Genomic DNA, 16011 nt, shown 5'->3' on the forward strand with positions numbered 1-16011 from the left:
TACTCTCTTTGAGGTTTGCTCGAATGTGATGCACCAGCTGCTCTGTCATCACCTCGTCTAGAGACAAGATGGCAGGCAACTCCTGACTTGTTACACCCAGGCGCTCTCAGTGAACCTATTTCATCACGTACGTGCTCAAGAAGTGTTCTGACCTCCTGAATAAAGTGCTTCAGGCTTACCTGCTGGCAGCAAGGCACTTTGCTGATGCCTTCTTTGGCAGTTGAGGCAAAAGGTAAACAAATACAATCAAGCTGCAAGTCTTGTGAACCAGGCTCTTGGTCTTACAGTGCTCAGTGTTTTGTCACTAAGTGGTTCCCGTGAAATAGTCTACGCAACTCTATAGTCTAGAGCTGCTGAAGTATCCCTGGTGTCTTATTTCCAGAAATGTACACTGAGTACATCACTGAAAGATTTTTTTTTTCCATCTTAGAGGAAAAAATTAGTTTAGTAACAGCTGGGAAATTTTAAAGATGATTATTATATATATAACTATCTGGTGAAACATTTTTGTATGTATTTACTTCTACCATGCTTTTAAATAACTTTGTCAAAAAAAATAAAAGTGAATGAGTACGCAATTCTCAATACATCTGAGTTACCACTTCACGCTAAATTTGACTGGAAAATGGATTTCTCAAGTAGCTAACTGTACTTGTGGGACTTCAGCTGCTGTTCCTTCCTTGCTCATGCTGCACTTGCTAGTCCTCCTTTTGCTTCCTGGTGAGGCTTGCAGGAGGCTGGCCATTACTGCACAGGTGAGTAACACCAGAGCTGCCTGCACTCCTGCTGTCAGCATGAAGCGCTCTTTCTGGGACACACGGACAACAACCTGCCAGTGCCTGTGCTGTCTGATTTCCTCCTACACAGCGATTTCTACAAGTGGTGTTGTTAAAATAACTCAGTGGATGGCAATGCATAGGTGCTTCTGTTCCTTCCATAAGAAAGATTTGGAAACGTTGCAGTTTCTATACTGATACAGCCTATGTACATATACTAGCAAAAAATTTCCAGTGCTTGCATTCATATCCTGCAGTATTAATGTAACACTTTTGTTTCAGGAGTTTAAATTTCTCCTAGAATGATTCTGTATTAGGGAATGAACATTTTTTTTAAAGTGCATGGAAATGTGCAATTACCTGTGTATATATTAAAGAGCTTCATAAATGCATGTAAAAAATTGGCTGACCACTCTCACACACTTATTCTGAAATTGGATTTTCTTGACTCGTGTCATGCTAGAGAAAATGATTCATTTACCTGTTTTATATTACAAAAGTAACGCTAAACTTCTTATGGGAAAGTAATTGCCCGGAACATCTTCAACAATTTGCTCTAGAGTTATATTCCTGAAGGGTATTACCTAGTAATTTCGGTTTGACAAAAGTACTTTGAGAAGAGGAATGTGTGAGAACTCAGATCTCAATAACTGACCTTTGAAAAAGGAGTTTTTGGACCCAAGTTTAAGTCTAAATTCTGTGTTTTTAACTTGTTCTGTTTTTTTTCAGACACCACCATGAACTAAGGAGGGACAGCTCATGCAGCTACACGTTTACAAGCCAGTTTGTGAAGTCTCTGAGAAGCGCACGTCCCCGATACCCGCTGCAGCCCAGCGGCAGTACCCAGGCGTCCAGCTGAGCCCGTGTCTGGCAGCGCAGGACACGAACACAATGCTTACACAGCCTCTGCCCAGCAGAACAAATCCATCTCTGTGCTTTTTACAGGCCCAACAGTTTGCTACTGCTAGACTAGAGGATGCTGAAGGGATTGATTTGTCACTACTAGGAAGCGTGGGGAAGAAATATTAGCTACACATTCAGGCTCTGTACTTAATTTCAACACATCCATCTAATTTAAGAGACTCCATCTAGTTTGAGACTTCATCTAATCATATCCCTTTGACACCAGACGTTAACAGCTCCATACATTAAGGCATGACTAAGAGTGTTTTCTTTAAATCAATTTATGATGTTGTCAATGCAGAGAAAAATCACCAGGGAAGAAACAACTCCATCCAAAACAAAATATATTTGAAATGCAAAATCCAGTTCAGACAAAAAGTAGACATAACAAAAGTAAACAAAACTGAAAAGCTGTGAAAAATATATAAAAAAAACTTTTCTTTCTCCTTTAAATTAAATATGCTGAAAACAAATTAAGTTTTTTTTGTTGCTCAAAAGCAGTCAAGTACTCAAGTGAAGTTTCAAGTTTCTCATAGCAATGATGCCGTTTTTGATGGTTTAATTAGTATTCATTTTCCATTAGAGGCACATACGACAGGGCAACAAATATTTTGCAGAGTTCTTAAATACAATTCTGAGCCACTTCTTAGGCAAGGTAATTCCTTGTAAAGTGTCACAAGCTAAGGACTGTTTTTGGATACTGGTTATTTCACCATTAACAGGTAACTGTACAAAAAAAAAATAACACTGATACTTTTACTGGTATTGAACTTGACAGAAGAAATAGACTTGAGAAGTCACTGTGCACTAAGGGCCTTTATGTAAGATAACATACTCTTTTAGAACTGAAATAACATGCTTGTCACATTTTAATTCCCTCTGCCAACGTTGCACTTGATATGCAGAGGCAGAGAGATGATCTATGATCACTTTTATCTGTGATCACCGCCAAGCCTGCTGGCTGGTACACAGACAGACTAACCAGGGGGATGCACCCGGCCATCTCTGCCCTGAGGCTTCTGTCATGTTCACCAGCACCTCCTGCGTGCCCTAGGAAGTCTGCCCACATCTGGTTTTGTTTCAAGTTAAAACTGTTTACAGAAGGAGCATCCTTTCACATAGGATTTTCAGTCTGTGAAGATTCAATATTTATGTATCCTCTACAGGTTTGCTCATTTCAATCATTAACATAGTGGGAGAGCATTCAGTTTTCATTAGACTTTTTTCTCTTTATCTTGTTTAAGTCTAAATAAAGACAACTGACAGGTATCACCCATCAGCAGAACCTGGCTCCCAATTACATCAGAGCCTTGTTCACCTGTCTGATACACTGTTCCCCTCTATAAAACATCCCCCTTTCATCTTTTGTCTCTGTTGCCTCACCAAAGTCATCTCCCCCATACCCATGACTGGTCTGTAATTTCAGCACCACAAAAATAGGACAGATTAGGCATTTGGTCTTTTTGCCTGACTCCAACTTGTACTGCTTGCATGTAATTCAGATTCTGTCTGGGTGAGCGAAAGCAGCATAACAGCTCTAACAGAGGCTCGCTGTTATTTGTGTACTGGTGCCCCTTGCCCCACCTTAATTCAAAAAGCTCAGCAATGAGGTACCACAGTAGTTGGCTAATTCCACAGTGAAATATAAAGATTATAGCAGTAAATTGCTTAAGAACAGTAAACTACATCTGACTGGTGCTTTTTGGTTAATGAGGCCAGTCATGCATTGTAACTCACAATTTAAATACCACCTGCAATCACTGTATGGCCTATCAGGGCTGAAGTCCTCCTGCTTATGAATCAATGCGTCTACATCAGGATTTCTCGATCGGTAGGTACCAAGCTGCCCCCGCGGTCAGTCCCAGCAGCTGACCCTTTCCTCCTCAGGGATGAGGCACCAGTTGGGCGAAGGCTTGTCGCTCGCCAGCCAGTCGAAGTCATCCACGAGGTTCCAGTTGTTTCTGTTTCTGTCCAGCCCGGACGACTCGAAATCCCTCTCGATCCCCGGGTAGCTCCAGGCGTAGGGCGCGAAGGAGACCTTGGTGCAGTCCTCGATCACGGCCCGGCTGGTCACCTGTATGTAGAACCGGCTGTCGCGGGTGCGGTGCGTGCGGAGCTGCTGGCAGGCCACCACCAGCTGGCACTCGCTGCAGCCGTCCACCAGCACGGAGGTGGACACGGGCCCGCAGAGCACGGTGCAGCCGCGGCAGTCCCGCACCCGCAGCGTGTTGGCGTTGCCCCGCAGCCGCACCCGGCAGCCGCGCAGCTCGGCCAGCACCACGTCGCGCTGCAGCAGCTCCTCCGGCCCCAGCTCCAGCTCCCGGCCCTCGGCGCCGCTGAAGCCGCACAGCGGGGGCCCGCCCGGCTCCCCCTCGGCCACGCCGCGGCAGGGGGCCGGGGGCTCGTCCGCGGGCTCGGCGGGGCCTGGCTGCGCGCCTGGGGCCGCTCCTTTCCGCAGGGCGCGGAAGGCGAAGCGCTTCTTGGGCTGCAGCTGCTGCCGCCGCGCCGCCAGCGCCGCCTGCAGCCGCGCCACGGCCTCCTGCGCCTGGCGCAGCTCGTAGGGCGCCAGGCAGCGCACGCTGTCCGTCAGCAGCTTCTGCAGCGCCTGCAGCCGCGCCGCCGCCTCGTCCGGCGGGCCCGCCGCCAGCAGCTCCTCCACGGCCTGCCGCTCCCGGCCCAGCGCGGCCAGCACGAACTCGCTGCGCTCCTCCTGCACCGCCCGCGCCTCCCGCTGCTGCCGCTGCCGCTCCACGCCCTGCTGCCGCTCCGCCTCGCGCCGCTGCAGCCGCTCCGGCAGCACCGGGCCCGGGGCCTGCGGCTCCTCCGCCGCCGCGGCCGCCGCCCCTCCCGCCGCCGCCGCCATCTTGTCCGCTCGCCTCCCCTCAGCGCGCCGCCCGCCGGCCTCCCGCGGCCCCTCTGGCGTCGCGGCCGCCCATTGGCCGGGCGGGGAGGGGCGGGGCGGGCGGGAGGGAGGAGCCCCGGGCGGTTCTTAAAGGGGCCGGCGCCGCGCTGCGGGATGGGTGAGTCCTGGCGGCGGGCGCCCCGCGGGCTTCGGCCTCCCGCCGGCCTGCAAGCCCCCTCCCCTCCCCTCCCCTCCCCTCCCCTCCCCTCCCCTCCCCTCCCCTCCCCTCCCCGCGCCGTGCGCGCGCGGAAGTGCCCCTTCGCCCCGCCCCTCCCTCTCCGACCGCGCGCGCAGCGGCCGTTGGCCGTTGGGGGGGGGGGGGGGGGGGCGCTGTGGTGGGCGCGGCCCCGCTGAGGGGAGGGCTGGGGAGGGGCGGCCGCTGCCCTTGGCGGCCCCTGCCCTGCCGTGCCCTGCCGTGCCGTGCCGTGCCGTGCTCCTCGCACCGAGGGGCTGCGGGTCCTTGGGGGGCGCGCGGGGGGAGCGGTGCCCCGCGAGGGCTCCGCGCGCGAAGTGCGGCTGGGCACGGCCGCCCTTTGGTGTGTTCCTTGCGAACTGCCGCGCCTCGGGTGCGTGGCACGCGAACTTCCCGCAGGGGGTGTTCACACAAAGCACGGAGAAACACGGACATAAATCCCGCTCCTACAAACACCGTACCCCTTCTCCTGGCACTTCGAAGTTGCCTTTGGTACGCTAACCAGGACCTAAAGCTACCCACTCGTACAAAACCGCGATAACCCAGAGGGTATTCCGAATGTGCAGTCCTCTAGTGATGGCACGAGGGGTTTTTCCCTCATCATTCTTTCCTTGGAAGTATTGGGATTGTTCCGTCGCATAAAGTGAGCATCAAAAGCTTGCCGTCGTTGCCTGTCTCTTGAGAAACACGGCTTAATTTCCGTGTCAGACATGGTGTAACGTTGTTAGAGGGTAGGAGTACCTGCACACGCAATGTCAGCCCGGTTAGGGTGACAGAAGAAAGGGCGGCGAATGCCTGGTAATACTTGCAATGCACAAGGGGCTTGCGCTAAAATATAGAATACTCTTTCTTTGTCATTCACAAAATATAAAATGAAGGGATGCCGAGAAGCTGCCTGGTAGAGTAGGTTGGTAGAGCGTGCAAAGTACTGCAAGGTCATTGCGAAGTATCTGTATATTGACCCACAGCAAGCCGGAGGTGATGGTCTGTAAGGGTGGGCAATGTGGTGTTCAATGCGTTAGTTACGGCACCGAGCTGTCTCACTGCTGCCAAGTTAACCTGTACAGAGCTTTGCTTCTGAAGTTTGAGGCTTTAAGTCATAACAATGAAAAGCTCTTATGGCATAGAAAAGGAGAATGCTTGGTCATGAAAAAGAGAAGGAAATCTTGAAGCATTCCCATGTGATTGTTTTTCTCTACCAGTGTGTTTAAATGATGCATTTGGTAAGTCTTTGGCATTTTTGCTATTAAATAGTCAAATCCACTCCTGCAGTACCTGCAGTAATGTAAATGTACAATTAATTCACTGTAAGACAAAAACAATCCTTATTTCTATCTTGTTTCATAGGAAAGGGGTGTAAGTTTCTTAGCAGGCCTTTTTACTCCCACCAGTGTAGATAATACTGATAGTAGCAGTGATGCAAGTTCTTATCCCATACATGAGAATATTCATAGAAAAACAGACTTCTGCTGTTTTTTCAGAGCGTGTAAATATTATTGGAGTATGGCTTTGTTATTTTTAAAGAGATGTGACCATGCGGATGAAATACAACGTGTAAAATACATTTATACATGAAAAATTTACAAGCAAACACTAATGTATGCTCGTCAAAAAATGTAACTATATTTTATGCTGCAGTATAATGATTATTTTTTATGGCATTCAGTCACTCAGAAAGATATATTTTTTTTTTTTTTCCTAGAGCTGATTGAAGGTTTCAGTTAATGAGGACCAAGTACACTTGTGAATAGAAGCTTCTGGGAGAGATTGGAATCTTTTCACATTGCTAATGCACACAAATTATTTTGGGGTTAGAAGTAAAATAACCCCAGATACAAGACAGTAAAGTGTATGACCATAATGAAAAATCCAAAAAGGAGCAATAAAATTCTTCCAACCATCTCATCTTGATACTCCAAAATTACTTTCCACACTTACAATTTGGGGTTTTGGTATAATTGATATTGGTGTGTATATATATATATTTTGTGGTAAGCAAAGGCTGACAATTTTCTTCCTGACTTTGCTGGCAGCAACATTTATGTTTTAAGGCTGTTTAACATGTTCCAATATAAGCCATAGAAAATAGAGGATTTACAATTTCCCAAGCAGTAACCACACCTAAATATCAGCCTTATAGCTTGGGCTTGGACTTACTTTGGTTAGCTGCTGCAAGCAGTCTAGCTGCTTGAGAATACTGGATAAAAGCCAGGTACATAGTTCTGCCTATAATTTATTTATTTATTTTCCCCCCTGGACACGCTTTAGTTCCTCCCTGCTTTGGAAGTAGTTAATACTCGTCTCAGTAACATCTTTTGCTATTGCTTGGGCTATATACTGTTATTTGTCTTATGGGAAGTTGCAGGTTGCACATGCTTACTTGGAACTGCCAAAGCGCTGTGGAACTCCAAAAAATAAGCTTTGCTACACATGCTTCTAGGCTTAAATCCGTATCACATGGATATAACTCTCGAATGCTGTCTACCTGGAAATATTGTACTGATTTAAACTAAGTCAACAGCATTAACTAGCAGTCTTCTTGAAGTGAGGTGCATTGCGTAGTTTGAGTGAGGGTTCAATATACTGTCTCATTCCATCATTATTTTAATAAGAAAGAGAAATAAATGCAAGATCAATAGAGGCAACCGGGTGTCAGTTCAGAATCCACACAGTGGATTCTTGAACCTGAGGTTCCTGAGCTTGTGAAAACTAAGAACTTTATAGTTGTGGTATAGTCTTGAAATGTAGGTTTGCGTTCTCTCAAACAGAGGAAGGAAGAAAATACAGCTATTCCTTATCATTGGTACATACGCCAGCACCAGCATTTTTATCTCAAAGAGTGCAATATATGTGTGTTGCACTATAAAACACAAGAGTGCTGTTTCATCTTTTAGCTGTGTTTTCAAGAAAAGCAGCAGCCTGTGTCTTGTATGGAGTTCTTATCTGCTAGATGGGATCTCTGAATGCCTGTGCGATTGAGCTTCTCCAGAAGAGATTAGCAGATGAACGTAATTACTTCTGGCTACAAAGTAGGTACTTCACTGACTTCCACAACTTCCAGTAGTATTCTACTGCCAGTTTTCGCACGGCCTCTTTGAACTTTTCTGGCACTGTGATCAGCCACGTTAGATGTAAGCTATTCATTGAAGATACTGTTTGACTACATTTTTCATGGTGTATTGGGGCTTCAGTAAAAGAGACTGTCAAGGCTCTGTATTTTTTTGTGTTCTCTTGAAAAAACATTAACAAGTTCCTTTAACATGATTGGCATACCATTTTTTTTTTAAGCTTTTGTTTGAACTAATATGATATTCTTTATATATTTGGCCATATGGGAAGGCAAGACAATGTAAAATATGTGTACTTTTTAAATCACTAATTAGAGAGTTGGAACAACAACTGTAAAACTTATTTGGTGCATCTTAATTGCAGTGAGTAATGCAAAAGCTTTGAAATGTAATCCTTGGGAATGCTTAAGATACTAATTATATTCCGACCAGTCAAGGTGCACTTGTTTTGAAACAAGTCTGAGCTGGTCCCTTCCAAGAGCCTGGTGTTTCCAGTGCCAGAGGTAGAGAAACAAATTCATTTCTGTGAAAATGAGCGTACTCCTCCAAAGGCCGAGACGGACTTCAAAGTGTACCATTTTATGGCAAGAGGCACTAACAGGTTAATAGAGTGAGGCCCAGATACACGCAACACAAAAGCTCAAGAAAAGAAGAGATCTTAGGTTTGGTCCAGCTCTAGCTTCTAACTGGTACTTAGGACCCTAACTTGCTAATTGACCTAATTAAATTCCAAAGACCCAAGAATGTAAATGACAGATGCTGTCTTACGGACTCTCTGCTTATTCTATGCATCCTTTGAGGTAGTTATTAGTTCTGAAGTTCCTCCCTAGGAGATTTTTTTTCAGTGCCTTACTTTAAATGTCTTTTTTTTTTTTTTTTTTTTTAAGGCATTTCAGAAAAGTATGTTCAGTTACTGGACTAGCCAGTTCAATGGACTGCTTAGGTTCAATAGTGCTTCAGAGTTTTCCAGTTTTTTGGAATTATGAATCTTAGTTGCAAACCTATTCCATTTCTCTTTCTGAGTAACTTCAATGGAATGAACTTGAAATAGTTTTATCCAAGTTTACTGATTCTCTGTAAGCTCTCCTATAGTTTATTCATTAGTTAACAAAACTAAACCTTTTTTTTTCCTTTTTTCCTTTTGCTTATCCAATGAAAAAATCTGGCAGTTATCATTTTGAAGGATTGCTTCCTCATATTAGTAGCACTTGACCTTCATTTCTAAAGAAAGTCTGAGAAAATAAATTCCATTCATGTTGATGAACCTTCTAACAATAATATTGAGACTTATAATACAGCAATCTTAATTCATATCCAAATCTTATACTGTTGGTTTCTAACAGAGCTCCATAAATATACAAGTAAAACCATTTTTTCTCAGAAGTTGTGACTTAGATGAAGCTTTATTCATAATGTCCCTTCTTTAATTAAGACTTTCTTTTTATCTAAACTATAAAGGATAGTTTAGCAAGCTTGTATTTCTTTCCTGAACATGAATACTTTTGGAGTGACTTAGTATTTCACTGTGTTTCTGTGATCCCTGTAATGCCTGGTTTCATGCTTTAGATCTGCATTTTGTACTTAGGTTCCTTCCATTAACATTTTTTTTAAATTATTATTATTTTTAAATCCATGGCACCTCAGTTGTATAAGGAATGGCCCTTTTGTTAGCTTCATTGCCTGGCTGCTGTTTCAACTACTACCAATATTTTACTTTTAAGCCTTGTGCCTGTCTGCTCATTAATATGTTTTCATGTATTTCTGTATCCTTATTTACCTGATTTGTTCCAATTTGTCTATGCTAAACTAGCTATTAATACTATACAATCTCCTCCCAATTTTCTGCCATTGTTTTGTAGTTTAAATTTCTTCTACAAATTTTGGCAGTGTTATTTGTTGAAGATTATTTCTCCAGATGCTGTAATAAAGCTCTATCTCTTCAGAGGTGTTTTTTTCTCAGTACACTCTAGTGGCTGAAGGTCTTAAGATTATTTTAACTCGGGAGTGAGAGTTATTAATCTTTCAAATTCAATTCTCCTTTTTAAGGTACTCTAAACTGAAGAATGAGACTCCATTTAAATAACCTGGAGCATGATATAGTTATTCTTGATCTGTTCCACTAATAGTTTTCCATTGTAATTTGTTTCAATGAGAGGTTCAGTCACTACATTTTTGTTTCTACTGATCACCTTTCATAGCTCAGATCTACCTCTCCAGAATTTGTTCATGATTCACCACGGAACAGCCCTGTTGGCCTTCACACAACCTCCGGTCACATAAACCTTTCTTTCTTCTGGTATCGGTGTAAATCTCTCGTTCTTAGTTACCTCCTCTTGCTACCTACACCCTGACCAATCACCCTTCTGGTCACGTATTGGCTAGGTGGTCCTGTGTTTGACGTGGAGACTGATACTGGAGTCATGCAGCTATTGTGTGTTACGTTACGCAATTAAGACACTCATTTTATGGGTAATGTTTTGTGCAAGGCCGCACCTCGAGTGCTGTGTTCAGCTTTGGGCCCCTCACTACAAGAAGGACATCGGGGCCCTGGAGCGTGTCCAGAGAAGGGCTACGAAGCTGGTGAGGGGCCTGGAGCACAAGTCCTGTGAGGGGCGGCTGAGGGAACTGGGGTTGTTTGGTCCGGAGAAGAGGAGGCTCGGGAGACCTCATCGCTCTCTACAGCTACCTGAAAGGAAGCTGTGGGGAGCTGGGGGTCAGCCTCTTCTCACGGGTAACTAGTGACAGGACTAGAGGGAATGGCCTCAAGTTGCACCAGGGGAGGTTCAGGTTGGAAATTAGGAGACATTTCTTCTCAGAAAGAGCAGTCAGGCATTGGGACGGGTTGCCCAGGGAGGTGGTGGAGTCACCGTCCCTGGGGGTGTTCAAGGAGAGGCTGGACGTGGTGCTTAGGGACATGGTTTAGTGGGTGACATTGGTGGTAGGGGGATGGTTGGACCAGGTGATCTTGGAGGCCTTTTCCAACCTTAATGATTCTAGTATTGAAAAGATGCTTTCTATGATTGATTGACATCTAGAATCATAGAATATCCCGAGTTGGAAGGGACACATAAGGATCATCAAGTCCAACTCCTGGCACCGCACAGGTCTACCCAAAAGTTCAGACCATGTGACTAAGTGCACAGTCCAATCGCTTCTTAAATTCAGACAGGCTTGGTGCAGTGATTTGTAATGCTTAGGAAAATTTTACTGGTGCGTCCTCTAAGTAGTGGTGGTATAATTATTCAAAATTTGGCAGCTCATATGGATATCAAAGAACTGAATTTTTCACATGGCATGTTGCATTTACATTCAAAGTTGAATTTCTTGTCTTCCTTCCTGGCACTATATGAGTGCCCTACTTTTCAAGTGCTGTGACCTCTACTTCTGTATTGCTTGTAGCTTCTAATGATGACCTATTTGTTTCTGTGCCTTCAAGCTCAGAGTTATTTATGCTCATCTAAATTAGTAATTCTTAAAAGCAATATGCAGTTGAAGTGTTGCATCTGCTGATCAGCTCACACAAGAAACATATTAAGGGATGAAGGGATAAAGAAGAACGGGAGGAAGAAGAGCCGTAAATAGAGCTGAAGTAGTCTGCAATCTACACTCAGTGCGAGGAAAGCAAGACTGCAGTGGAGTAAATGACATTCTTTTCCATCCGATATTGCTCAGAGAGGGTGCAGTGGGTCGAGGATACAAAACAACTATTCATGCAGGAGTCTTAGGATGACTGTGGAATTCATTCGTTTAACGCTTAGTCCTTAAATTCTTTCATATGAATCTTCTGCTTCGTGATTTGCTTTTGGGGTGGTAATGTAGGCTTGCACAAGAATAAGAATGTTTGCCGTGTAGAGGTGGAGAAATGGGCTCTTGACCTAGGAGAAACCGGAGGACAAAATGAATGGGGAGAGTTTTGTAGCCCCTTATGTTCCTCCTCTCAGTAGCTAAGCCTACTTCTTGCTTCTACACATTCTGTCGTTTCAGGGCTACGTATCTCAGCTCACTCCAAATGTGATTTGGTGTCTTTGCACACTTACGAGAGCAGGAGTTGTCAAATTGCATGGTCATAGTTTGACAGCGGATGTCAAAATATAGCCAAGTATTATGTTGTGTGACGGGTGCACACTGTGTTCCCGGTGGCTGTACGTAAGAATTACTACGCCAATGTCTGTCTTCCGAAGATTTTTCCTATTCCTTTTTGACACTGGTCTTTCTTCATATTTCCCCCTACTCCTCCTGAAGCTGCTACATAAAAATGAATGAGAAAATGAATGAATGTGATTGAGGAAGCTACAGACAGACAGCAACCGAATGTGCATTGCATGCAATTTGGAGAATAGGGCTGGCTGAAAAGGACAGCTCTGGACAGGTGACCTTGGGGTATAAGAATTTTGACGCACTGGGGTCTTCAGCGCTAATGCAGTAAGGCAGTGAGAAGAGGGGGAGCTCCTGGGGCAACGATAGTTCAGATGCATCATGTGATCCTCTTAAAAAAAAGCATGAGTAGCTCATCACAAAAGTACAACTTTACAGAAGTGGCTTGGAAAATTCTGTTGTACACCAGCAAGTGAGTACAGTGCAGCTGAAGACCGAATTCAAACTTCTTATTATTGAAGGTAACATTAATTTTGCTTTAAGGGTGTATTTCAGTGTGACCTAAGTCACATCCAACTCTTGATTCTTTTTTTTTTTAAAGTAACTGTTTCTACCTAGTCAAATTTGTTTCTGAACAGATGCAGTAAATATAGAATTACATGCAAATTTGCTTCTGCAGAAAACACACAAAGCTTTAGTGGGTTCTGGTTTGACTTTGTCCACTCAGTGGCAATGTAAAGGGTTTTCAACCATAAGCTCGCTGACTTGTGTAGATCCTGAGAAATGGTACAGCTTCAGGTGCCTCACTGTGGAGACATCATTTCTTCCATTTTTGTACTGTCCCTGCCTAGCAAGGTTATTGCCAGTGCTGCTTTTAAACATCATTTGGGGAAAATAAGTGTAAATTATGGTATAATCTTTGACAATTTACAGAGGCTTCCTTGTGTTTCTTATGATGAGGCAAAATCATTGTCTTCCTTCCTCTTCTGTGTTTGTATTGCCTGTTTCCTGTTTGTAGTTTCTGTAGGACTGGGAGGCTGGTAGCATACCGATCAGTTATCTGCCTCAGAGTGGTGTCCCTCTGAAGCAGTTCCTTCCTGTTAACCAAATCAGAAGAACAACTGTGGTGTCTCCCCAGTTCAAAGGTTCTTACTTGCGCAAAGTTCTCGTAAGTCAGTGAAGTTGAGCAGGCTTTCATTCAGAGCAGAATTTTACCGCTGGAAACGTGTGCTGAAGTTTGGGTCCCTGAAGTGTGGCCTTTTCGATTTTCTAATGCTAGTGTCAGCAGTAAGAGCAATTAGGCTGCCAAGCTCTTTGACATGCGGTGTCCACATCCGTATCGTTGACCATTCACACCCGCGCTGTCTTTATCAAAAGTGAAGTTCGTAACTGGCCGCTCCGCAGTGCCGTGTGTGTGCGCAGCCTGTCCAGCCTGCGCGATGGCTCTGCTGGGCTCACACTACGGCCTGGCCATTCCGCTTTCAGAGTTGAAACTGCACCTACATTTTCTGCGGTGGGCATGCAAGTAAGTGCAGGTGTGTCTTCGATTTAGCCTGTTTGGGATCAGACTTGGCCTTTGCTTCCCATATTATAATCTGAATTGGCTGAATATAACGAGATTTTAATAATAAAAAAAAGTAGGTGCTTTTTTGTTAACATGAACAGTTAACTTGAAGTTCTACCTAGTGCAGTGCCCATCCGTGTTTTCATGTCATTGTGTTTAAAAAACAAAAGGGTATTTTTTGAGCTGTAAAGCTAGTAAACAAGAATGCTACTTTAAACCTTTTCCTCAAAGGAGTTTTAAGAGTTACTTTTTTTAGGAAAAAAAAGAGAAAAGGCCGCTCTCTGTAAGACCTTGGGAATTACAAGTACCGGCATGAAAACAGTTTTGAAAAAGATTCTTGTTTTAAAGCCATTAGCTTACATTATCTCTTCATGTTAAGAATATGTTTTCAATGCTTTTTTTTTTTTTCTTTAATATGTAAAGGTCAATAAATATGTAAAGGCTTGTACAGTCATCTGAGTAAAGAATGTGTAATTGTATTTTTAATGAATCCTGTGAATATCTTGTTCAATTAGCCTTGTATCATCAAAAAACTTTGAAGAAAATTATTCCACTAATGCTTTTAAGTGAGAGAAACTGTGGAAGTGTAGCAACGAAGGGTTGGTGCTGTAAGCTTTGACTCACACTGGCATTTTTAAGTTACCTGAAACTTTTTAAAGCATTTAGTTACCTGAAACTTTTTATAGCGTTTAGAGTTCGTGCCCTTTGTTTCAGCCACGAGAGATGAGAGAAAGAAAACAGGCAAGACATTTAAAGTATTGCCACTTGCAAGAGGGTCCCATCTTAGCTCTTTCAAGGTGACCTTGCGCTTTACCTCGGGGGGTCTCGCAGTGGTTTACAACCTCGACGTGGCGGCAAGCGGGCGAAACAAACTTTTCAGTTGGCCAGCTCTCCGTAACCCCAAAGCCCCCCGGCTCCTCCCTGACCGCAAGCACCTCAGCTCTGCCGTACGGATTTCTGGAGGCGGCGGGGGGGGGGGGGGGCTGCTAACAACCACCCCGACCCCGCAGCTGTCCCAGGGCCTGCGCTAGGGCAGGCCGAGCGGCGCGGCAGCGGGCAGTCACCATGCCAGCCCGGCGGCTGCGTGTGGCGCCGCGCTCGCTGCGGCATTGTCTGGCGGCGGAGCGGCGGGCCGGGGCTCCGGCGGCGCGGAGCCGTGCCGGGTGCCGTGCCGGGTGCCGTGCCGGGTGCCGTGCCGTGCCGTGCCGTGCCGCGCCGCGCCGTGCCGCGCCGTGCCGCTCCGCTCTCTTTCTCTTTCCCCCTCTGTCGCTCTCTCGCTCGCTCTCCCCCCTCCCTCCCTCGCTCTCTCGCTCTCCCTCTCTCTCTCCTACACTGCCAGCCCCTGATGTGATGGCGAAGAAACCCCGTTGACAAGGCACTGCTTTTTCATGACGGTGAGTTTCCCTTTGAGTGTATTATAATTTTGTGATAAAAATTTCAAGGAAAAAAAAAACACACAACCTCCTTCCTCCCTTCCTTCGGGGAGGGAAAAGAGAGGGGGGAAATCTATCTCCAGACAGACAGAAAAGAAAGAGGAGCAAATTAACAGCCAGGAGTTGCCAAAACCAGGATATTAGGTTTCAGCCCAGAGAGCTATTGGCTCTGGGGCTATGTATATAAATATATATCTAGAGAGAGAGCGAGCGAGAGGGGAGACGAGGAGGAAGAAGAGGGATATTTTGTGGGTGGCTGTTGTTTGGGCAGATGTGGATTCACATGGAAATGAACTATATATTTCTTTTTTTGCAGCGAGGCTGGCGGTGGTGGCTGCTGAGGGCACTTAAAAAAAAAAAAAGTTGTTTCTTAAAATAAAGGCGGGGGGGGAGGTTGAAGGGAGAGATAAGGTTTCAGGTCCAGGCTGATAGCTGCAGAGAGGGGAGAGGTTTGGGGTGGGTTTTTTTTTCTTGCTGATGCCATGCAAATTCAGGAGAGGAGGGAAGAAAAATCTCTTTTAATGACTCATTGATTGAGCCGGTTTAAAATTAGTTGTTGTTGTTGTCTTTTTTTTTTTTTTTTTTATTTTCCGCCCCCTTGATGGCCATCAAGAGAGGGATGGAAAGAGGAGAGGAGGGAGAGAGAGTGTGTGTGTGTGTATGTGTGAGTGTGAGAGAGAGAGTGAGCGGGAGAGAGGGGGATAGAGAGAGTGTGTGAGGGAGAAAGAAAAATAATCTTTTCAAATCTCCTCCCTCTTTTTTTTTCCCCCTCGTTTCTTTGCTTTTCTCTAAAGCTCTGTGGTCTGTGAAACACTCTTTCTTCCTCCTCCTCGGGAAAATGGAGACACTTCGTCTCTCTCCTGGCTGTGGAGCTGGGAAGGATTTTTCTTTTCTTTTTTTCTTTTTCAGTCCTGGCTCGATTTTTTCCTTTCCCCCATCCACTCGCCACCACCCTAATCCTGTCATTTCTTTGAGCTTGTGTCTCAGATTTGTGCCTTCTGGGGATTTATTTTTCACTCGTTTCCTCGTTTTCGGTGCCGCCACTAGATTTGATTTGATTTGTTTGGTTCTTTATTT

At 45.1% G+C, this 16011-nt stretch overlaps 2 protein-coding genes across 2 annotated transcripts in view; one reads left to right on the forward strand and one right to left on the reverse strand.

The window, feature by feature from the left end:
• Positions 1-2006: 2006 nt before the first annotated feature.
• TBCC (tubulin folding cofactor C) lies at positions 2007-4684 on the reverse strand. The gene has a single exon (XM_013174083.3). It carries the CDS (start codon positions 4540-4542, stop codon positions 3535-3537), a length of 1008 nt encoding a protein of 335 aa, XP_013029537.2. The 5' UTR covers positions 4543-4684; the 3' UTR covers positions 2007-3534.
• The window catches only part of BICRAL (BICRA like chromatin remodeling complex associated protein), a 277400-nt gene continuing 266068 nt past the window's right edge, over positions 4680-16011 (forward strand). Inside the window, exon 1 of the mRNA XM_066993763.1 lies at positions 4680-4699. Within this exon, the coding sequence (XP_066849864.1) occupies positions 4696-4699 (4 nt within the window). The 5' untranslated portion in view covers positions 4680-4695. The remainder of the gene's footprint in view (positions 4700-16011) is intronic.

This window comes from Anser cygnoides, chromosome 3 (genome assembly GCF_040182565.1).
Source record: "Anser cygnoides isolate HZ-2024a breed goose chromosome 3, Taihu_goose_T2T_genome, whole genome shotgun sequence".
In the NCBI taxonomy this organism is placed as follows: domain Eukaryota; kingdom Metazoa; phylum Chordata; class Aves; order Anseriformes; family Anatidae; genus Anser; species Anser cygnoides.

Bases quoted from the DNA above. Each gene is read 5' to 3' on its own strand.
- TBCC (XM_013174083.3), bottom strand. From the start codon at position 4,542: ATGGCGGCGGCGGCGGGAGGGGCGGCGGCCGCGGCGGCGGAGGAGCCG.